The sequence below is a fragment of the Puntigrus tetrazona genome, chromosome 8 (genome assembly GCF_018831695.1).
Source record: "Puntigrus tetrazona isolate hp1 chromosome 8, ASM1883169v1, whole genome shotgun sequence".
NCBI classification, from domain to species: Eukaryota; Metazoa; Chordata; class Actinopteri; order Cypriniformes; family Cyprinidae; genus Puntigrus; species Puntigrus tetrazona.
Window position 1 is genome coordinate 17677447 of NC_056706.1, and position 23158 is coordinate 17700604.

A 23158-nucleotide genomic window follows, 5' to 3' on the forward strand; every position below is an offset into this window, starting at 1 on the left:
TACCTTCTCTTCAACTGGATTTGGAGGTTTAGAGTCAGGAAGTATTGGTTCATTAATTCAAGCTCGTCCACAGGCCACACAACCAAATGTTCTTCAACCCCAATCAGCATGTCAAGTTCAGTCTCCTCCTCAGTCCCAGTTTCAACCTCAGACCCAGGCTTTCTTCCAGCCCTCTCCAGCAGAACGAATGAGAACTCAACTCCCACCACCTCTGCAACCTCAAATTCTGCATCAAACCCAACCTCACTCACTGCCGTTTGCTACAGAAAGATCTAGGCCACAAACACACTCATTGGTTGAGACCTTAGATTGGACGTTTGTTGCTCAGCAGCCAAATAATGCTTGGGGACATACTAAAGCAGAATTGGCTGTAGATGAGCCTCTTTGGGTATCAGCCATGGAAGGATCCAGAAGACCAGTTAGCACCAGACCTGGTGGCCTTGAGCAGCAATTCTTGCGTCATGAGGACAGAGGTTCAAGTAACATTTTTCCACCAAGTTCGACCTATTCCACAAGTCCAGTCTTCACTCCGGTACTGCATACCACTATTTCACCACCCATAGTTCCAACTCAAACTCCTATGTCAACTGCACAATCAAGTCTTGGACCAATTCAAACTCCCGTGCCAACTGCACAGGCAGGTTTTGGACCTATTCAAGCTCTTGTTCCGATGGCACAACCACGTCCCTCTGTAGTCCCCGTACTGACCCCAGAGAAATGCTGGACCTCAGACCCTTTAAATGTGGGGTCAAATGGAGCTTTGGTTCCTCCTCCCACAAAGCCATTATCTAAGAAAGAGACTTTAGTACCTATTAGTCAGGCTACAGCCTTCTCTGTCACCGATCCTACATGGAGTCCAAACTGGGAGCTGGCATCCCAGGGACAGAGAGAGAACCGTGCCTCAAACAAGGACAAAGTACAACAGGTGAGGAAAAGCACACACTGTCATCTGCGCACACACATTCCCACCGTATTCCGGGCACCCAAGTAACGGTGTTTAAAAGTGTTCTTTGGAGTGGTCAAATGTTGTCAGCACTAGTTGTGTTGCATTGAGTTTTATTTGAATTCTTTAAGGAAAACTTACTGTAGCTCCTTCTATGTTTGTGTAGAAACGTTCAAGGAGTATGTGTCGAAGATCTGCACCCACGGAAAGCTCTGCTGATGGTCCGCTTACCCACGTGAGAACTCGCAGAAGTCGCAGTGCACACAAAGACAGAAGTGGAGAGACCTCAGTAAGTAGAAGCATGATCAAAATTAAACTTTTTATCTCTCTGTATGTAATACATTTTCTCATACACGTGTTCGCAACCTTTTTATAGATTCTTAAATATTTACTTAGGATTCACGGTGCGAAATGTTTTGGCCGGTTGCAAATTTTAATGTTTTTCATTGCCGAGTTTAACTTTTGTTTGTGGATTTTTATTTGTTTATTTTTTGTACATGCTCTGCTCACTCCAAAGTCGCTACAACTTGAAGGGTAGCACAGAGTATTGAGTTATATTTCGGATATTGTCAAAAAAAGCCCTAATGTGCACATGTACCAGCAAACATGTTGCATAAGAGTCGAGTTCTTCATCTTGTTCTAATGGAAAGTGTGCAAAAATGAAGGATGGAGAGATTGCTTGTTGACTTGATGATGTCATCAGCGTTTAGAGACCAGATGTTGGAGGAGTTCCCGACAATGAGAATAACAGTTGTTATGTGACCCTTTCTGGCATGTAGTGCTTAGCTAATGATGTTTGCCCATATCTGATGGACTTAATAGACTTGTTAAAGCACATACTGAACTAGTTATTTAGGCTAAGGACCATTAAAGCTAAATGTTTATATTTATATGCGTGTTTCTCAGGTATGGAGGCTAACTAGCTTGTGTTTTATTTGTGTGTATGAGTGGGTGGTGCAGGAATGCAGTCTGATGACAGAAAGGAGTGTCTTAAAGTTACTGTGTAAAGCATTTTCTAACATGGCTACACAGCTAGCATTGAGTAAGATTATGTAAATGAAACTAAAAACAGATGTAATCATGATGTGTTCGTCAACTGTTTGATACGAACAACATCAGCTTCAGTTTAAACATTCTGTTTAAGAGCTTGCGTTCAGTCACTGCCTTGTTATTTAAGGACAGATTCATTGAAAGTTCATACAAATTCTTGGATGATGAAGTGTTTTCAGGAAAGAGGAAAGTTTTTCCACCTGAAGACTTCCACAAGGCAGTTTTAGTCTTTTTTTTTTTTCCTTAGGTCCTCGAATGCATACATAGTGCCATCTGCTGTATGAATGAAGTTATTACAGCGTTGATTTTTGCGATTCAGTTAGCCAAGGCTATAAAATGTGGCTAATCTGACAGCCGAGAATATCCTCTTAACCTTTAATTTAATTTGAAACTTTTCAGAACAGACAGTTTGTTTCTTATTTTAACGTTTGAGTTTATTGGTGTCTTGTGGGCGTCTGCATGTGAGCTTCAAGAGGAAGCATACGCTCTCTATCTCTCTTTCTCTCCCACTCTCATCGTTTCTCGGTATTGGTCATCATAGGAAGTGTCATTTTTACATCACTATGTGCTCACGGGCACAGAAGATTCACACAGACACTGAGAAAGGTAGAGAAGTAATGAACATTCAAATAAACCAAAGTAAAAACTGTAAGGCATTCTTTGGGCTTAATAGAAGGATTTTCTTCATAGAACAATGGCTTATGGTTTCTGCCCTTCCTGCTGTTGGTGGCTTTATGTAAGTTTACTTTTATTTTACTGTCAAGATGATAATGCAACTACACATACCACTACACAACCACAAACAAATGCCAGGTGGAGGTCTGCGACATCTTTTGTCATAGATTGACTGATGTTTGACTTGGACAAAATCAAACGTGTTTTTTATTTTTGTTTGCTTTTAATTGTAGATGCATTTTATGGTACATTGATTTGCGAAGTTGCTTCTTCCTCTGTAATTTGTGCATATCATTCTGTTCAATAATATTATCTTCACGTGACCAAGGTTAGGCTCTGATCGTTCCTGTTGTCTGGCTAATAAACAGATATTGTTTTTACTCTGTTCTTTTAATTTCCTGAAACCTATAAAAGGGGTTATTTTATTTAATTAACTATGGAGGTAGACAGATGGTTCACTCGCCATAAAAAGTGCATTTTGTTTTTTGTTTTTGTTTTTCTCCCCAGGCATCATTGTATAAATCTGATATGGGTTTTGGCTCAGATAGTACATTTGAAAAAACAAACCAGTTTATTATCTTTATGTTGTTAGAAATAGTGTTTTTTAATGATTGTATTCTGATAATATGAATAGTACTCATGCAGTATTAGAAACATTAAATACAGATACTTTTCTTTTAGTTGACTGGAATGCTCTTGTAAAGGGAGCGATGCAATGTCCTCATTATCTTCAGCTGGGATGTTCCTGTGACACCGAATGGAGAACGTTTAGGTTCTAATGTCTAATATCTATTTGATAAAAGTTATAACTGTCGAAAATAAACATACATTTTATACTTTCAAATGTTTTAAAAATATGCTAAAACATAAACTCTAAAATGTATGTCTATGACATCTGCCGACGCACACCATGCTGCGTTCGTTGTCACAGGAACATACCAGCTGAAGATGAGAAACATAATATACATTGTCTCTGTAACGTTAATTCATTTTGTCTGTATATTTAAATACTCACACATACATTTAAGAAAAGTGTTTATATGTTGATGTTAAATGATTAATTGTGATTAATTACATTCAAAACTAAAGTTGTTGTGCAGCACTAGATCCACGTATGTAATAGTGTGTGCAGTTAACTGTGCCATGCTGTAACTATTCGTTTCGATGTGTAAAGTTTTAACACAAAGGAAGTGGCTTTAGTCAGTGTACCCCTTCCTGAATGGGCCTCGTGTGGTTTAAAGAGGAACATCACATTATTTAGACAACTTGTTCTGTTCGGACTTTATAATTGCTCTTTGTTATCTTGTTGTAGTCAGAGTAATAGGATGTAATGTGCCCAGTTATAAACCTTAATGCGCTGTTTGTTGGTAAAAGGCTAAAGACTAACCCAAAATCTAATTGGGATACTGGAACAGGCAACGTAGACTGCTGGAAACAAAAACTGGGTCATGTCCTTTTAAATGAAATAGATCTACGTAAACGCATACAGTATTGTCATTTTACATAATAATAAATTACAAGATTTTGGTCTGTATTACGGTTGTCGTAAACTAATGGGATTACTTTGTTATTAGGCTTTTAGATCTAATATGACGTTTCCAAAATTAGGGTGGAATATTCAAATCTCTCTCTTTAATAAACTATAATTTTTCTGAGCAGCATTAACTATGAGTGATGTCTAAATAAATATGCTGTATGATCAAAACAGTATTTATAGAAAACGCAGTAAGCAGCAGATTCTAGTTTTTGAGGTGGTTTTCCCATCAAGCAGATGACTGAATCGTGAGCAGTGACTGTGACTCATTTGAAAGCCAGGCTGATGGGATAGTATTCTAGTGATGATATGTTTATAAAAATATGGTCGTCATTGTACCACTCAGCGCTGTGGCTAATGCATGCATTTAATCGATACGTGGACGTTAGCCAGATCCTCCTAATGTCAGTTTAAATCGTGGCTGTATTTTAAATCTTTGCCTCCACGTTGATTATATTGTAATAAGATCATGAAGGAAAGCAGATTCCGCTATTGCTCTGTTTCTATAAAAGGAACAAAAAACTAATTTGCCATTGATTTGGCTTTTGCCATTTTATAAGTCCCTCTTGTCATGCTGTTCCTTAATCTGATTTTAGTGATTTGTGTCTCCTGTGCCAGCTGAAACTGGAGCTTGTATTATTTTATTTATACAGAAAATGTGGCCTAATGGTTACAGAGTTGGACTTGTAACCCAAAGGTCATGGGTTTGAGTGTCTGTCCTGGCAGAGATTGTAGGTGGAGAGGTATTTTGTATCTTGAATCTTGAATCTTGGACTTTGAATCTAAGTCTCTTTTGAAGTCTGTAAAAAAAAAAAAAAAAAAAAAACTGACTTAATATAGCTATGAATAATGCAGCAGAGCGATTTAGATGGCTATATTAGTTCTATGTATGTGTTATATTATTAATGTTAATGTTATTTTGATGTAGATTTGGACTCCGGTGAGGTTATTATGAGGTTTTTCTTCCTTTAAAGGATACAGTGTAATTCACTCTCAGTCCACTAGTGGACACTACATTGCACCTCAGCATTTCACTGGCTCAGTCTTGTCCTTTCCCCCTGTTCAAACTCATCGTTTAATTCATACAATATATCAACAAATCCATAAACATATTAAGATTTTAATGCTAATTTCTCTTTCATTATCCGTGATGATTGCTATAACTCAAAATCAGAATTGACATTGGAATATGGAAATAAATGTCGGGTCGAAAAGGACAGCAAGGTTTGGTTGGTCATCGGTGATGTTTGCATGACAGATTGTGTACATTTGCAATGCAAACTTACTCAGGTGCTTTAAAATCCTTACAAGCCAGAGTGACTGTCTCTAAACGGATATGTGTATCAACCCCATTTATTTGTTTCTGTTAACAATTTCTTCTTTTTCTTGCTTTCTTTCATCAAGCATTCTTCTGCTCTCAGCAAAATGAGCTGCTGACAGTATTGCATAACCAATGCACCTCTCTCCATCTGTCTCTCTCTCCTTCTCTTTCACTCTCAAAGCTGGAACAGTAGCAGGGAACACTGCAGTGCATATATCTTCCTCTCTCTCTCTTTCTATTTCTCTCTCTCTCTCTCATGCTCATATCACTGGCTTCCCTTACCCCTCCCTCCCGTCTCTGCTCTCATTTTCCTCCTCCCTCTGTTTTCTCCTTGAGCACAAGTCCTGTAGCACAGGGGGACATAGGCTGGAAAGCTGACGCATTTCTGTTCTACCTGCCAGTACCTGCAGAGACACATTTGAGGACACCAGAGGAAAAGACCACCTTGAAACAATATCAACGCCTACGAAACCACCTGGATACTTCTGGCTCTTAATTTTTATGACTTTCACACTGGACTTTTGTGAATTAAGGAAGCACTCACCTTGATCTCAGCTTTGCGTTTGACCCTACATTGAGAGTTACAAACGTTTTCTGACTTGACAAGTGGACAGTTTTGATGCTTTTTGGGAGATGCAGTTGTGTTGAAGTAGCTCGCGCTGCCTGACAGGTTTGAGACGTGACTGGGAAAGTGTGTGTGTGTTTGACAGCTCTGATTCATGAGTTGACTAGCGTTTGTTTGAGTATGTGACTCTGTTGACAGATCCACTCAATAGACGCTCAAACATTCATGTAGGAGTGGTGCACTGCTCATTTCAGACCATCTCTAGTGACGCAGCTGTTGTTTCTCTATTAAATGAGAATAACATTTGCATGCTATTGATGCATTGATTGATTGAAATGTAACTATTCTAAAGGAGTTGCTCAGGTCAGGTCAAGGCGTATTCATGACATCACATCGCTTTATTTTTTGTTTAGGGACGTAATTGCAGGTGCCTCTGTGGTTACATAATAACTATAACTTTGTTGCTTTGTCACTGAGCATGAGGCATTGCAGAACTGCTGTGATCTCTGGGACAATCCAGTGTCCTGCGTTCTAGCTTTTACTATGATGTCTCTGAAAACTGTATTGTAGAACGATGACTCTATCAACAGTAAGGTTGTAAGTATAGGTCAATGTAATTTTGTATACTCTTAAATTAGGAGTGACCTTATGTTACTATATATCTCTGACTCACAATTGGAAATGTAGCTATTGAGGTATGCTACTGAAAATAGTTCCCAAACTTTAGTCAGGCATTGTTGGAAGTTTAGATCACAGTCAGCTGCTTGGTGGCAATTTGTAGTTTGTATCGTGCTGCAGTGGAACACAATCTGTCCTGGTCTCGCTCTGAAGACAGGTGTATTAGAACAACATTGGCCTAAAGAGGAAGGTCCTCCATAAGTCCTACCCAACCATGGAGTTTTAACACAGATACACTTTCAACCGGACGTGACTGGACTGAATTGGACTATCATCAATGGACCTTGGAGCCTCCATTTGAGAGTGTGTCACAGTGTGTCACTGAAAAAAACTTGACGTTGAGGACGCAAACTTTGGTTGAATTTACTCCCTCTAAATCCTGAGAGATGGAGTACCTGGGAGACAAGTTGTCAGTGGCCCACTCGCAAGTGTCTGGCTGGATGGGAAATGTACGCCGTTCCCTTCAAGGTGCCCTCAACATGGTCTCCAGCAGCGTTGAGAGAAGATCAGCAGGAGGAGGTGGAGAGGATGGAGGTGGTTTTAAAAGGGCCGCCTCTCTACGCAGCTTGGCCAGTCGCAGCCGTGAATCCTTCCGCAGATTCAGCCTGCGCAGCCAACAACGCTTGTCCCTACGCAGACGAACCACCTCGCTGGCTTCACCGAGCACTCCTTCGTCTGTAAGAGAAACATATGCAATTTCTATCTCTGCTTTACTCAAAATCAGCATTTCTATAATCACACATCTCACACACCACAAAGTAGTGCATACTGATTTCCCACCTGGCACCATGTAGCCCTCAATCTTTGTGTAGGTGATCACTTCCCAGTTAAGCAAAACTGCTTAAAGGATGGGTAGTTCACCCAGTATTAAAAAACGTTCTCACCTCATGTCATTCCAAACCTGTAACACTTATCTTCAGAACACAATTTTTTTTTATGCATTTTGGGAACTCTTTGACCTTTCCATAGGATCCTAACACGATCAATGCACAGAAATGTAGCAGGGAGGTGGTTAAAATAGTCCATTTAACATTAGTGGTTTGATCATAATTGTAAAAAAACCCCAAAAATAACAACTTTATTCAACAATTCATATAGGCATATGGAGAGCATCACATACATAGATAAAGTATGCTGTTCTGTTTCAGCAGCACTGCAACTGTTTATGCTTTGATCTGAATGTAAGTTAAAGAATGTATCCATGTACATATGTTATATACGTTGTTTACGTATGAGATAATCTCCAAAATGGCACTATAGGGTAATGAGGAGGAGACAGAATTACAATTTTTTTGGTGAAATATTTCTTTAAAGCAGGGGTTCTAAAATGTTCCTGCAGAGCTTAGCTCCAATCATGATCCAACTCACCTGCCTGTAACTTTATGGTGAAAGACCTTGATTAGCTTGTTTAGGTGTGTTTGATTTGGGTTGGAGATGAACTCTCCAGAAAAATGGATCTCGCAAGCCAGGGTTGAAAACCCCTGCCTTCGTGCAAAGTTTACTCTAATTATAAAATACACCTAAACCAGCTAACTAAGATACTCATTAAAAAATTACAAACAGTTGTGTTGGAGCAAGGTTGAAACTGAAGTTTTCAGAAAAGTAGAATTCCAGGAACACAAATGAGCACCCCTGCCCTATAGTGACCTGATGGGTTGGTGTTGCCTGTGTCGGTGTGCCTCTAGGAACAAGGTTGGGAAACATTAGGCTTAAGAAGTTTTATAGGAGATTAATTTAGAGACTTCCTATTTGATTCGATCTGGATAATTTTCTAATATAGATCCCCAGCAATTGCAAATTTTTAAGCTATGTTCCTATATTTTGTATAAACCTATTTCTTTTGTACCCGGTACCTCTCCACCTCTTACTTGGTTTGTGTTTGTCGGTGGCTTGACCTTTGCAGTGGCATGAGAGAAGCTTTGTTATGCACACTGAGCCCAGAAGGATATTCTGGAAAAGCTAGGTCTGCACAATCTACACAAAATGCACACATCGTCTGCATGGGTACTGTTTCATGCATACTGAAACCGGTCAGTACATTACAAGGAGAGTTTGCATACAAGTCTTGGACATTTACATGAATGTTCTCAGTTTTGCACCCAAAGATCAAGTATTTATGATGTTGTTAGTGTTGTGCCTCAAAGTCAGTGCCTGTTGGTGTTTAAGTATGTATAAGCCAGTGATTCAACAAAACACTGAGTGATCTCAAAAGCAAGACACTGTTCTAAGGCCATGTGGTGGAGTAAATCAGGGAATGTTGGTGGGCAGGTTTTCAACTACATTATATCCCCTCTGATAGCTGAGTTTCAGTCATGTCACATCTCATAATGCTCATTCACTCCGCTGTCAGTCAAAGGTTTTTCCTTTATCACTCAGACTCTGCATGTGTGCTTGTTTCAAAATTATTGAACAGAAGGAAGAACTGTACTATACATTGATCCTTGGTTTCGCTGTCACAGGAAACAGTCAAAACAGGTAATCATTGTAACAGAATTAACTAGCCATAAAATAAAATTTCCTGTGTCGTTCAGCCGTCACCGCTCTTTCTGTGACATACATAGACAGAGCTCTATTTCCCTTTCAGCCGTGCTATATATTTTACCACACACGAACAAGCTGAGATGTGAACACTTTGACTTGAATGGTTTGAACTTCGTAACAATGCCTCAGGGTTACAGGCTCAAAATTGTGCATGTTTGAAAGTAAATGTGTAAATTGGGAGCACGTGAAAATATTATTTGAAGCAAAAGCACCAGTAACCTGACTGAAATTCTGTTGGTGTTTCTCATTTTCAGCTTTGCCATCGCAGGAATAAAATACATTGTACAATGAAAGTTATTTAAAAAATTTAATATTTCACATACTATTTTTGATCATATTAATCCAACCTTGAATGGACAAGACTACTTTTAAAAAATGTCTACTTTTTTTATAGAGTATATTATTTGGATAATTTAAATAACAGCCAGTCATTTTCAAGTGCCAGAGATTAGTCATGTCTTCCTGTAGTTGTATTAAATGTATGTAAATTCAGTCTGTCAAGTATCTTGCATTGCACCTTCACAACCCAGTAATATCAGCTGTTAATGTTTGATGTTCCCTGAGGCAAATGAAGCCACACCTTTGGTGGGAATGTTTTATGAGAGGTAAAAAGAAAGTACATGTGCACTATTGGAAACGAAGAAAGGCTCTTGTTGAAGACACTGAAGGCACACAAATATGAGATTCAGATTTGGAGATGGGGCTCACCCAAGAAGTGTACATAGAAACACAGACGCATCTCTATACCAAACACTACCAAACATTAGTGTGTTGATGTTAAAGTGACGACTACCTTTTCTTTCTAGGCTACCTCTCTTTTCTTTCCATCCGTTCATTGTTTCTTTGCTTCCCCTGACGCCAGGCGAGAGGTTTTTAAGTTCTCTCTCTCTCTGCTGCAGTGTATTTGTTATTTTCACACTGTGAAGTTCAGATAAGAGTGTTCTTTTCCAGAGCTTTGCCCTTTAAAATAAGATATTGTTCTATCTAGACCTACACCCTTATGTTGTCAGTGTGGCCCTTTAGGCCATTACAACTAATGTTAGTTCTGAGTGCCACTCCCTCTCAGCGTATGTGTGTATGTGTGTGTGTTTTTGTGGTCGGCAGGCTCAGAAAATCAGTCACTTTCCAAGGTGAGCAGGCAGATCATAGGTGTGTCTTCATTGGAAGTTCATTGCTGTTATTAGCGAGCTTCGTTTGAGACTTGCAAAATTTACCCGTCATAAATAAACCCAAATTGTTTGGATAAGCCAGAAATGAAAGCAGTTCTAACCGAACACACCCATTTCAGGGCAGATATATGCAAAGATTTGCAAAAGTTCACACAGACGTTTTGCTGATGCACTGTGTTCGCTGCCGATGCTAATGAATTAGCGCTGCAATGCGTGCTAAAAGCTTTAGGTTAATCAGCCACCAGCTGTTTGAGACATTCCTCTTGGCTTTTCTGGTCAAGTGATCAGCATAAAAAAACAAGCCTGTTCTGGATTTGGATTAGTAATTCTGAACATACATTTTTTTTTTTTACTTCGCTTTCCCATACTGTTTTGATTACCTCAGTGTGGTACTTTTACTAAAACCAAATATACCACAGCTTTGGTCAAAATACCTAAAGTGCTGTAGGTTTTTTAATTAAATCTACTTGAACCTACTTGTAATTTAATCTTCAAATGATAATTATAGTGGTGACTTGGTATTACTTATCACAGTTTTATCATATTAACAGTAAGAGCAGTAACTCCTATTTTGGTGTCAGCTACGGTTTATTAGGACTGGAGGTTCATATTCTGTTGACTCTTGCAGGTGCTCTGATAGAGCTGACTGAATCAGTGTGCCGTCTTGTTATTGAGCTGTACATACAGACGTCTGTTTCTTTTGTCTGTCCCAGCATGTGTTTATGACTAGTGGTGAAGCAAAATGGGGTTTTCAGTAGCCGGCGCTGGTACTGATGTACTAGTATAATATAATGATATAAAACAACTGATGTTATGTCCTCATATAGAAAGTTAAGCGCGCGTGTGTGTGTGTGAGAGAGAGAGAGATACGAGTTGTTTGTCAGGTGGGAGCGCTGCTTTGATGTTGTCTGGTCTGATTCTCACTGCTCTCTGTTGCCTGTTACTCTTCCTGACAGGAAAGGCAGAGCTGATGAATGACATCCTGTGCTGTTTTCTCTAATGCAAACAGCCTCAACACACTCTCTTCCTCTCATTCAGTCACTTACACACACACACACACACACACACACACACACACACACACACACACACACACAGTCTCTCTCTCTCACTGATGCTAATGACTTAATGCACAGACTGTTGTCTTAAATTCCATATTTTGCTCTGGTGACTGGGTGTTTAAGAATTGTCTTTTTTTAGCCAATTCCATTTTTTTAGTCACAAACAAATATGAATTTGAAGTGACTTGGCCATGCCCCACAGGACTCTGAATTCAGACAGCGGGAAGAGAAATTTACAGTGAATCGAAGAAAGTGACACATAAGAGAAAGTTCATTAGCCCACCACAAAAAATCAAACATGAACAGATCGCTTGTTATGTTGAAGATGTACAAAGTGTATGCCTGTTTCATCTAGTTTGGTTTTAAAGTAATTTAAAGCAATCTGGGCGCTTTAAACATTCTTCCACCATGGTTGATATGAATATATATTATGTATGTCTGTACGCAAATATTACATGCAAATAGTTATAGGTAGCATTAGCAATTTAACCATTGTTTGTTTTTATAAATAATAACAAGTAGCTTTGTGTCCTTGCACACTGAGTCCGAAATTAGTTTTTCAGCTTAGTTATCCTTTTCATCAAAATGAATGCAAAAATTCAGAAAATCGAACCTGGTCTGAATTTTTTACGATGGAGGCAGCTTGTAAACATGATTGACACAATGCGAAGTTGTGTTATTTTTCAGTGTGCAAAAATTTCAGACCCAGAATGCAATAGCCTTTATTATTAAATTAACTGTTAAAACTATGCAATTTTTACTGAAATAAAGCTATAGTAAATAAAATAGTAGATGGAAGAACAAACCAAAGACAACAACAAAAGGTTGTCTTTGGAGTAAACTGAAATGCATTTATGTTGAAATACTAAAATGATTGATAAATAAATAAAGCTGAAATAAAGGTTAATAATAATAACATACATAAAAACAATGAAATATAATAATATATATATATATATATATATATATATATATATATCTCACAGGAATATGCACTAAAATTAAGCTAAATAATGGTTCATCTTATTAATAACAACTACTTTTTAAATTTTGCAGATCTTCACATTCATGTTCCTCATATTCAGGAATTGATTTGAACTTCTCAAAGGGTTTCAGTCCAGTTCTGATTGGCACAAACCCCTGTCAGTCACATACACAGTGCTCACACTCAGCTCTGCTTGTGATCAGTGAGCGTGTGTGTGTGTGTGTGTGTGTGTGTGTGTGTGTGTGTGTGTGTGTGTGTGTGTGTTAGATACACTGTACCCTCTGTAGTCTCCTCATTAAAAGAGGCACGGTTGGATGGATGCGCTCACCAGTTCAACCAGTAGATTTCTATGAGGTCATTGCAGTACTTTCATGGGAGTCTAACCAGTTTGTTCCTATGTTCCTGTTTTCCTTGTCATTCATTTTCTCTTTATCACACTACAAGTTTTTGTGCTTCAAGTGCATTTGCAAATAATTTATATTTTATATTATATTATATTGCATTACATTACTGCTAAAAAATATATATATATATATCAGCAGCTGCCCAGTTATGACACCAGGACGCCAGTTTAATGTTGTTTCTTGTTACAGGAAGATGAACTGGTGCCGGCTGGGTTTGTAGGTGAAATGTGATAAGGGTTAAATGTCCTGCCGTTCTATTCTGTGATGCACAAGATAGTTCTATGCCCTGCTTGGGTGGACTGCATCTTTTCACTCGGTGATTGGCTAATGTCCAGCTCTGATGCTGTGATGTCACACCTTCAAGGAGAGGCTGGGTTTATAACTGGGCTGTTCAGCGTGAGATTTAGCTTCACCTGGTGGTCGTTTAGAGTTCTGCAGGGAGATTAAACTCCATCTTCATTCATGCCTTTCCTCAGGCAGAAGCATCCTGCCCATTCAGAAAAAAAGTCATGGCTGTCCAGTGTGGCTGTGTTTGCATTTGCTTAATTAAAAAAAAAGACTAAATATTAAATGGTTCTCTATCCTCTCTCCCTCTACTTTTTTTTTTAAATAAATGCTGTTCTTTGCTGTTAATCAAATAATTTGGAAATAATATAACAAGGTTTTCACTAAAATGTACAACGTTTTCAGCGTTTAATTATATTTGAAACAGTGTTTCTTGAGCGTTAGAATGATTTCTGAAGTATCACGTGACGGTGAATTCAGCTTTTTAAAATAGACAAATAGAAAACAGTTGTTGAAAATATTACTTACATGAACTTGGTGAACATAAGAGGCTTCTTGAAGAAAAAAAAAATCTTACTGACTCCAAACCATTGAATGGTGGAGGAATATTTTAGGATTTGAACACAGGTCTCTAATGGACACTAAACACAAACGGTTTAATTAAAGTTGCTTTTTCTTTTGAGTTTCTCATCAACTCACCAGCCACTGTTACACCCTCAAAAGAAAGCTTTTTGTCTTTCTTCTGTGTACAGGAGCTGGTAAAGCAGTGCGGCGGTGGACCGGAGGAGAATAAAGACACAGACAATCTGGTGCAGGAGACCGACAGTCAGTACGGCACATGGGAGACAGGACTCCGCACAGACGACAGGTGAACACATGCCTCCCAAAAAAAACATAAATCAACCGTCTGTGTCCTCAAACTAAAGCGTGACTCTAAAACTCTCCTCGGTCACTGTTTGTAACTCGACACCAGGATCAGTTGCTTCTATTGAGTGGGTCATCTGTAACAGAGATATAATGCTATAATGAGCTCATGGACAGACACACAAGCAGATACATCTTCATTACGGAGCAGACTGGGCCTGTCAGAGAGGTTTTATTACAGCAGTGACTAAAGGGATTCAGATGAAACAAGAGCTGAAATACAGTATTTGAATCATCGGCTTGGATGGGCCGTATCTGTGCCCTGAAATTATCTTTTGATGGGTGGATTTGTTTTGTCTATTATCAGGGATGTCGCAAAGGAGCGACGTAACCGCTCAGTACTGAAAGTTGGTCGGTAACTTTATCAGGAACTGGCAAATTATACATGTCATACAAATAATTCAGTTATGTGAACGGGAGTTCATGAAGGCCTAAATGACGTGCGCAAATCAAATTAAAATCATTGGGATATCAACCATCCGCTATTAAGGTGGTGATGTAACAGAAGTAGCGACAGGTCTTTTATTTCATTTTTTGTCATACGTCAGAGTGTAATGTATTATTATAAAAGAAAAATATAGGGTTGTATAGATAGTATATTGTGTGTTTTAGAGGAGAAAGTGATTTGAGAGAAATTTGATAAATTAGCAGAAGATTATGATGTTTTGATTAAAAGGGACTTTCACCACTCGCTCTTCAAACTGCTTTTACTGTACAGAAATATTCCTCACACAACATGAGGGAACAAACGTAAGGAACAAAACCGAAAATGATCTGTTTTTGTGCTGCCGCTTCTTGCTTATCTAATTTTGCGAGTCACACAAACATACAAGTAAAAATACTGGCATAAATAATTCATTTAATATATTTATGCCTAAATATTTTTTTCCAGTTCACTGGCCATACACTGGTAAAAAGCAGTTTGAGCCTCCAAATAAACCTAGCTTCATTGTCACATTTTTGCTTTCTTCTTTTTCTGCACAAATGCAGACAACATGTAAGTGTGTTCCAATATGTCTTTTCACCTCCTCAGCCTCACTCCAGCTACACCTTCGTCTGACGACAACCTCACCCCATCTCCACGAAAGCCCACCCCACCCCACGCGGCCGAACAGCCCCTTCTCATCGACACGACAGATGGCTCGACCGCGTCTCCTCAAAAACAGACAGAGCTCCCATTCCCAGAGGTCAGTCTCCCCCCCCCCAGAACATAAGGATCGTTTGGAAGATCATCATTTAATCACCCTCACGCTTTTCCAAACCCGTAAGACTTTTACAATGGTTTGTCTGCAGACCCCGACGACACTGTTAGACTCTAGCGCACTACGTGCCAGGGTCAGCCTGAACAAGAAGAGCACTCGCAGAGCCCCGCCTTCTCGAGCCGCCCGCCACAGCGCGCTCTTATCACAAGTCCCCGAGGGAACCGGAGCAGAAGATGAATGGCGCTACAAGGACTCAATAGGTATTATAAACCTCTTTGCAGCGAGACACGTGTACCTGCAAATCTCTTCCCGTGAGGTTGAGTTTAAGTAGGTTGCGGGTCCTCTTTGGGTCATAATGTTCTTTGTACCGTAGCGAAGTCAATAAAATGTAGTCCTTTGCACTCACTCTGAAGTTCTCTGTCTGTAGAGGAGAAGACAGACCCTTGTAAGCAGGGTGAGGAGTCAGACTCTGAGGAGCAGGCCAAGGGGATCGAATCCCGTACATCCTCCATGTCTCAGCCTCAGAGAGTGGCGCTCTTCCCTGGCATGGACCCATCTGCTCTCAAGGTGAGGGGATTTTGGGAATACTTTCCACCTGTTTCCATTTCCATAACCTCGTAAGGAAATAATAGTCATAAAAATCGAATTCCTTGAAATGGAGCGGTTTATTGAAGCGTTGCACAAAATAATATTCCGTTTTATGAAATGATGTGCAATTTGATGCAGTTGCTGATATTTCTATACTAAAAAAAGTGCTGTAAATATATACGATTGCTTCGAGAACATTTAGTGAAGGTTTGAAGATGTTGGAGACATCATGGAGAGCTGCAGTTCATAAAACTGTTTAAGAAAAATAAATAAATAAATAAATGTTGGTGATTAAACATAAGCACCTTCCTAACAGTGTTGAAGTCTCACAGGCTTTTTTGTAAGAATTAGTTTGGAAGCTGATCATTTTGCAGCTTGTTTGACGTGAGATCCGGCCGTTCATTTCAGGCTCAGCTAAAGAAGAGAGGAGACTCAGACAATCAGACAGAAGGCCCTTCACCCTCTCAGCTCTCACGTTCACCCAAATCTCCGTTCTTGCCTCGAGCTGCCCGCGTGCTGCCTCCTGCTGGCGGCAAAGAGAATGGGTGAGTGCTTTTACGGCAATAGTCTCTTGTTTGGCAGTACTGACAGTGTGGTGTGTTTCTGATTTTTTTTTTTTGTGTCTCTCTCTCTCTCTCTCTCTCTCCCCATCCCCTCTCAGAGAAGAGTCCTCACCTCAGTGGCTGAAAGAACTAAAGACAAAAAAACGTTTGAGTCAGTATGAAAACGACAATACAGCCTGAACAAGCAGGTAAAGGGTCTTATGTGTCTGCATGTGCAATTACAAGTAGGCTTGTAACATTTTCTGTAGATGATTGCAACAGCAATTTGTTTTTTTTTTTCAGTTTTTATACTATAGCAAAAACGGTTTTACACTTCATTAAAATTATATTAGTGTTATTAGTTACAGTTATTATATTAGTAAGTTTTACCAAGCAATAGATCAAATAAAGATTCCTTTAAGGGCTTTGAGTTTTTGACAGTAACATTTAGTATTAAAGTACAGAGATAAAAATGATTCCCTACATGTAAATATACATAAATATTATTACACGTGATTATTAGATACATCCTCAGTCTTCTAGGATTGTTCGCAGAAGGTGTCCCTGTTACACGTCACAAGTACTTACTATTATAATAAAAATTAAATATGCATATTAAATGCAAGTTACCCTAAGCCAAACCTTAAAGCTGACCACATAGTAAGTACTGTCCTTAATTAATATTACTCAATACTTACAGTTAAACTGTAACGAGGACACTTTAATAAAGTATAATCAGATGTCACAATAAATAAGCCATCAGAACACCAAAATCATAACCAAATCACGGTAATGGACCAAAATGTAAAATGTTTTGCTTAAAAAGTGACGCCTTAAAAATGCATAATGTAAGGCATACACATTACTTTTGTCAGGTTATATAGCATTATTTTTTGTTTAAATTCAGTAAGACATAATAATAATAAAGTTGTAGTTTTGGCGTAACGCTCCTGCTCATCTAACACAAAGCCCATGTGTTTCTTCCCACCGTTTTAGGATGCCTTATAACTGCAGTATCTGTAGCTGTAACTCATGACAGAAGCCTTAACCTTTGACCTGGAATTCTGCTGCTGACTACGACATCATTCTCTCTAGTTTTTTTTTTCTTGGCCTTCCTCTCCAGCCTGAGCCGCGTACATGTGCATGGTGCCTTTCTAAAAGATTTCTGACTGACGTAAAGGGCAAAGCAGAGATCCATGAGTCCATGTATTCGCTGTGGAGTGTCTCTTCAGCTCTTCGTCATACGAGAGAGAATTATTTTTGCATAGAGCCACTTTAACCTCTAGCGAGCGAGAGATCATCCTCTACAGTGGAGCCGTGGGACCACACGCACCTACAAGTAACCTGAAGTGCTTCATATAACTGGAGTATGACGCTGGTTTGTTTTTACCCTTTTATGTTCATATTAATAGAGCTTTCGTGCTTTTTTTTGTTCGTTTGTTTGTCATATTCTCATTGTTTATGTTCAGTTGGTGGTTATAGGTATCAGTTGCACATGCATTTCCGATCACACTTTTCTTTCCAAATCTGAATAGTCGACAGAGCTGTCGGTATAGAAAGTGTATTTAGTTATGATGAAATGTTAATCACAGAATGTTATATTTGTATTGATGTCAGTTTGAAAGGAAAACGATAAATGTTTAATGATCAAAGATGTGCGTGTGGGAACCTGTTCGAATGGGCCAGTGAATGAATTTGTTTGCACACGTCTTATAACTCGTTTTTTTTTTTTTTTTTTCCGGTTAGGTTTGAGACATTCAGACGGGCAAAGGTCTGCCTCCGTTTGTTCAGCTTTCACTATTCCGTCGTATCCCCCTATCGTGTTTGAATCCGTAATAATACCATGATCGGAAAAACTGCGCATGTACAATCAGTCACTTTGTTCTTCTTTTCATCCCGATACTTCACTCGCTTAAACGATGGGCCAAAAACGATGACCGCAAATTGCACAATCAGCATATTAATCAGTTTTTACTTCCCTCGTAAGATAATGAATTAATGCAGAAGGGAAAGCGTTTTTTTTTTTTTGTGTGTGTCCCTGATTCTTGGTTACTCGCATCTATTTTGTTTACTAGTTTGAAGGGAAACGTGAAAGTACTGTAAACGTTGTTCACATTACATTGCACACTTGTTACCGTATTTAAGAAAAAAATATCGCGGGCCGTCGTGCCGCTCCCACCTAACAAGCACTTTTCACCTGTTAATGAACAGCGGTTCTGACCGGTAGTCACTTTTGTAACGCATGTGTCTTCACACGTGATGTCAATGTTGTGATGTTAGTATGCTGACGGTATGTGAGTAATGTGTCCTATGATTTTTTTTTTTTTTTTTCTATTATCAGCTTCTTTTCATTGTCTGCCTCAACAGTTGTTATAGTCTGTTAAGGGTAATTTGTCCATTTTATTTTAAATTTGACTGTAAAGATGTTTATTGCACTGTTGTAATGCCAGTGTCCAATACTGTAAATTCGTAATAAAATTTACTATAAATATATTTTAATTCATTTGCCTTTTCTTTTTTTTAACAATGGTGTGTTTTTCAGAGCTTTTTTTTTTTTTTTATTAATATCGCAAGGCTGTAAAGCCACTGGGAAGAGCTGACCGTCTTTGGCAGACAGCAGCTTTGATCTGAAAGTATAATTAAAATTTAATGTTAGCATGCACATCATTTTCTTATGATAGTTCATTTTTTGGTTAAAGCTCATTCTGAAAAGACATTAACGAGGTTCACGGCCGCTGGAATGTTTCATTAAGCATGAAATCATGCAGAAAAAAGAAAAAAAACTGCTTTCAATAATGGAGATGCTTGGTGTTGAGATGAATATTATTGTACAGTTCAAAAATTGAGGGTCAGAAATGTTTATTCAGCAGGGATTCAATGAGGGTTTGAGCAATGGATGGACATCACAAGAATCAATTTTATTTTCAAATATATAATTATAGGAAACTATTTTAAATTATATGTTGTATAAAGTTACTTTTCTACTATATTTTTGATCAAATAAATGCAGCCTTCATTGAGACATGAATATAAGAATGTATTAGTTTAGTTCTTGTAAAAAATGATTATTGTGTGTTTTGAATTGTAAATAATCTTGAATCTTAATATGATGCAGGTTCAGATGGCATTTTTAAATGGAGTATGCTGAATGTAATATATTAATAATCGTTGAATTAATAGACTCCATCAGTTATGGATTTCTTATTCACTTATACATCAGTGAACGCCCAAATAAAAGCTCAGAAACATTCGTAACGCAAAATCACTTTTTTTTTATTTCTCAGCAGTAGCAAATGGAATCACTGACACAACTGAAAGAGTCAAAGATAAGCATTCAAAGGTGAAGAGTAAGGAAAGGAAGGGGCGTTTCAGAAGCTTTGGGGTTTGAAGAGAAGCGCTGGGAACTTAGGTGGAGGCTTGGAAGGCCCCTCTTGGGTGATACTGCATGTCACGGATGCGCCTCACGGACTGGATATGAGGCAGCACGGCCCCAAACTCAGAACACTCCTTAAACTCTCCTTTCTCAAACAAGTACTGGAAGCCTCTGTATCCTGGGTACTGATAGCCCACCCAGCTGAAACCCAGGTGACAAGGAGAAATTAAGTAAATGAACTAAAACAACTACGATACAGGAGAACTTGGAAAAGTGTCCGAAACAGTCTGAAACGCGCGTTCGATCTGCTAATGGCGGCTCTTTTGGGGTTTTACTCACGTGCCACTCTGCACACGAACTGAAGAGACTTTCTCATGGTATCCATGAGCGTGGAAGCTGGGAACATCATCATCTATGATCTCAATCTTCTTCCCAGCGAAGCTTGGGTTCTCATAGAGCACGATCTTGTGTTCCTGGCTGTCCTGCAAGAACATAGGAAGTGTAGAACAAAATATCAAAATCATATTAATATACATATTTGCACACGCTTGCTTTAAAAATGTTCTGATGTGATGGTTGAGAGAACGTCCAGAGGACAGGTTTTCCTTTGTCACTACATAATATACATAATTAAATTAAAATTGTCATTGATGATGACCATACTATAATTTTCATACATATAAAACTGTGATAATTAAGTATGAATCTAAATCTTTGACTGGTACTGTATATAACTGTTAGTTACCACTTTGATGGGGCGGAAGGCGACGATGCAGTCACTGCGTCTGCTGTTGGTCCAGGCGTCCCAGCGAGGATACTCACCCTTCTCAAACACATACTGTTCCCCCTTACAGCCGGGCTGCTCATATCCCACCCACCTGGAACAAAAAGTCTTTGTCATACTTTCTCACTCATTACATTTTTTTTTACACAACAGTTCTGTTCAATCTGTTCAGACCAAGAAATCATATAATCAGGAAGACATAAAAGTCCAGCAGAACAGAGTGTCTTCACAGTGTCTGAAACAGGGTTGCCAGATCTGTGAAACAATCGAATTGGCTAATAAAACATACTTAAAATATATATTTTACAATTTATATATATATAACTTATATATATAAATTATATATATATATATATATATATATATATATATATATATATATATATATATATATATATATTTTTTTTTTTTTTTTTTTTTTTTTTGCTAGCAACAATCCTGGAAAGAGTTGCCAGTGCCACTCCCTAACAACATCCCCTCACTAACTTACCTTCATCATCGGTAGAATACAGTTAGTGCAGTATGTCAAACCTTAAACCTTAAACACATGGGAAAAACAACCACAGCAATAACGTTTTTTGTAGTAAAAGTAAAACCTGGGGTGGAATATATTTAAGCCGTGGCAGTCGCTCCGGTCCACTCGCACATTTAAATCCATTTCGTGTTGTTTGCTGTGGCTTCTTTTAGAATTGCTATCCTTGCCAGAGGAACCCAATATCCGTGCAAACGAAACTATTTATGTTTGAAACTTGTTATTCAATGTTAACTAAGTTTATCGAATGTAGCAATATCACCCGCTATTTTCCCTCCCACACAAACTCACGGTCCACACAGCACCAGTATTGAGCCCACTTTCGCCACGTCCGCCTCCTTGATGTTGTTACAGGGCCCAGTCAGCTCATGACAGCGGCCTTGAAAGTTTTCCTGTTCGTAAATGACCAACTATGGAACAAAAGAAAGTATTAATTAGAGAAAGTATTAAGGAAGATGAGTAACGGACAAGTAACGCGGATACGCCCGTTGGTACCTTGAAGTTACTGGCAACTGGTTGTTTTTGCTTGGTTGCAGGGTTCTGGTGATCAGTTGCCATAGTGAACCAGGATGGGTGTGATGAGCTTAGTTCAGAAATAACATGGGGAACAAAACAGGTGGTAAATTAAAAGCGTCAATTGTGTAGATATTAAAATCTTGCAAAAGCACAAACTGCATGCACGACAAGGCTGAGCTGTTATAGTTCATACTTAGTAGCTAAATATGAAAAAAAGCACTGACAATAGTGATAATAAAGCAATCGTATGCACGTCTTACCAGCTCCGGGATGTGCCAGTCGCTGTGGGGTGGCACGAGCTGCTCAATATATACCGCAAGCTCAGGGGCGGAAACACTGCCAAAACATGTCTCTGTCCAGAACACGCTCATAGTCCGGTCCTAATAGGCTGACCAGCTGGCACTGGGAGGGCTGAAGAAGTACCAGCCAAACATCCTCACCCTGGCCATCCTACCCTCCCTTTTCTTTTGATACCCCACAAAGTTATTTCATTAGTTGTCAGTTTTCGCCCAGCCACGCTTTGTTCCATATCCCATGATTCAGCACTACCTGTGCCAAGAGTCCAGGACCTACAACAAGAGTGACCGACTGTGGATGTGGAACTGAAAGAGAGAGGCTGATACATCTTTGCTATTCACAATTGCTCTGAATCCAATGAGGTTTTGGAAACATCTCACTTTGTCAGTAAATATGTTTCGGTATTGATTTTTCATTTGATCTGTAATGATGTAGCTATTGTTTGAGGAACACGCTGGCTTGGAGGGTCGCCTCGCTGTTGTCATAGGCATTACACTACCTATAAACCGCTTTACAGAATAAAAGCACATTTTTCCTAAGCCAAAATAATAAGAATTGTAATAATAAATAAATAACTGAAAATGTAGCCATTGAGTTATATAGTTAAGCAATAAAGAGGACTTAAACATTAAAGGGTAAATACAATAAGTAGGTGTAAGTAAAACAAAAATAACTCAGATTACACTGATAAATGCACATCTGTTTATATAGTTTTTTTATTTGTTATGTGGCTTAAAAAGAGAAATAGACTTTCTAAAAGATCTGATATCCCAGTCAACAATGCTTATATGGGCTTTTGCTGTAAAAACAGTGGCTCTCAACCAGGGGCCTCAGTAAACCTCCAAGAGGAACACATGAACACATTCAAATGTAATTCATTTGGTTAATTTATTAACACATACACACACACACACACTTGGAGTTCCCATAAATGAAAGTAATTTGAAGAATGGGGGCTTTTGATAGTTGTTGACATAGTTTTGATAGTTTTTTATTTATTTATTTAACATATCTGAACAATGCTTTTTAGACATTTTATGAAAAACCATAGTAACGAAATACCAACAGATGTCCATTGAACAAATCTTTTTACCTAAGTTGAATAACAGTGAAAATAATCTACGTAGTTTCAATACTTTAGAAGGAATCAGTACTTGAGATTCAGTGTGTGGCACGGTTTAGCGCCAAC

At 38.7% G+C, this 23158-nt stretch overlaps 2 protein-coding genes across 2 annotated transcripts; one reads left to right on the forward strand and one right to left on the reverse strand.

Moving 5' to 3' along the window:
* Window positions 1–5858: 5858 nt before the first annotated feature.
* On the forward strand, window positions 5859–18960 carry LOC122350649 (uncharacterized protein KIAA1671 homolog). Its single transcript, XM_043247329.1, has 8 exons — window positions 5859–7443; window positions 13964–14079; window positions 15169–15322; window positions 15429–15597; window positions 15765–15904; window positions 16334–16470; window positions 16587–16676; window positions 17464–18960. The coding sequence occupies exons 1-7, from the start codon at window positions 7153–7155 to the stop codon at window positions 16666–16668; spliced, it is 1089 nt and encodes a 362-aa protein (XP_043103264.1). The 5' UTR covers window positions 5859–7152; the 3' UTR covers window positions 16669–16676; window positions 17464–18960.
* A 768-nt stretch (window positions 18961–19728) lies between these two features.
* On the reverse strand, window positions 19729–21969 carry crybb2 (crystallin, beta B2). Its single transcript, XM_043247691.1, has 6 exons — window positions 21933–21969; window positions 21652–21739; window positions 21448–21566; window positions 20586–20718; window positions 20180–20322; window positions 19729–20041 (listed from the first exon to the last, which is right to left on the reverse strand). The coding sequence occupies exons 2-6, from the start codon at window positions 21712–21714 to the stop codon at window positions 19873–19875; spliced, it is 627 nt and encodes a 208-aa protein (XP_043103626.1). The 5' UTR covers window positions 21715–21739; window positions 21933–21969; the 3' UTR covers window positions 19729–19872.
* Window positions 21970–23158: the final 1189 nt, after the last annotated feature.